We start from the raw sequence: 1398 nt of genomic DNA on the forward strand, positions 1-1398 counted from the left end.
GTGTCTTGGGGAAATTTCGAACCTGGGTTCTGATGATGATAATAATAATAATAATAATAATAATAATAATAACATGGAAAAATACCTTAGGAATGAGAACCCAGGTTCGAAATTTTCCCAAGACACCTGATGAAGGCTGGAGGGTATATCAGCCGAAACGTTGTGTTAACAACAAACAAGATGAGGACAAATATCTGTCAAATGTAAATAATGTACATAATTCCTCATCTCTTAAATATAGAACTGTATTACAATCATTCCTGATATCAATTCTACTATTACTACTACTACTACTACTACTATTGTGAAGACAGCCATCTTACAATGAGCATCTCCCTTTAGACTAACAATAGTTTCTTATATATTTTCAGTCGCATACCTAGTGATGGCTCTGTGTGTGTCACATCACATTGTTGAGTTCCTTGTCTGTGTGCCATGGGTCTGTTCAGTCAAGGCTGACCCAGGGTTATACAACAATGATATGACATGTCTTCTATACATTAATACACAGTGAGCTGACTGTTTTGATAAAATGTAGGACACATTGAAAAACATAGTCCTTGATATACTGTGTTCAAATAAGACCAAATATCCACAGCTAGAACACATTTTATCTTAATCCTACAGAATTAGGATTAAACAGCAACAATAACAACAATATATATATAAAAGCACCCACTACACTCTGAGTGGTTGGCGTTAAGAAGGGCATCCAGCTGTAGAAACTCTGCCAAATCAGATTGGAGCCTGGTGCAGCCATCGGGTTTTACCAGTCCTCAGTCAAATTGTCCAACCCATGCTAGCATGGAAAGTGGACGTTAAACGATGATGATGATATTATGTTTCTTCTGTTGTTTTTTCCATCTCCATCCTGAATTTCGTTCATCTAAAGATCTTTCCATTTTATTCCATTGACAGTATGTAAAGATGGTTTCTACCAATGCCGAAACAGCACTATCTGCCTCCATCCAGTCAATCTATGCGATGGGGAGCCTGTTTGCCCCATGGCAGATGATGAACCAGAGAATTGCAGTAAGTATTCACAACAGTTCTTAACCTGTGTACCAGGGTCTTTTATGAAAACATCAGAAAATAGACACAAACACATATCTATCCACAAGCTATAGGTGAGTCACATCATTATTATTATTATTATTACTCTTTTACTCTTTTTACTCATTTCAGTCATTTTACTGTGGCCATGCTGGAGCACTGCCTTTAGTCGAGCAAATCGACCCCAGGACTTATTCTTTAGAAGCCTAGTACTTATTCTATCGGGCTCTTTTGCCGAACCGCTATGTTACGGGAACATAAACACACCAGCATCGGTTGTCAAGCGATGTTGGGGGGACAAACACAGACACACAAACACATGCACACACATAATACATATATATA

General features: G+C 37.9%; 1 protein-coding gene across 1 annotated transcript in view; it reads left to right on the plus strand.

Annotated features, from left to right (window-relative positions):
• Window positions 1-1398, plus strand: part of LOC106875180 (atrial natriuretic peptide-converting enzyme) — a 46746-nt gene that overhangs the window by 25458 nt on the left and 19890 nt on the right. Inside the window, exon 18 of the mRNA XM_052975958.1 lies at window positions 919-1032. Coding sequence (XP_052831918.1) covers window positions 919-1032 — 114 coding nt within the window. The remainder of the gene's footprint in view (window positions 1-918; window positions 1033-1398) is intronic.

The sequence above is a fragment of the Octopus bimaculoides genome, chromosome 23, assembly GCF_001194135.2.
Source record: "Octopus bimaculoides isolate UCB-OBI-ISO-001 chromosome 23, ASM119413v2, whole genome shotgun sequence".
Taxonomy (NCBI): Eukaryota; Metazoa; Mollusca; class Cephalopoda; order Octopoda; family Octopodidae; genus Octopus; species Octopus bimaculoides.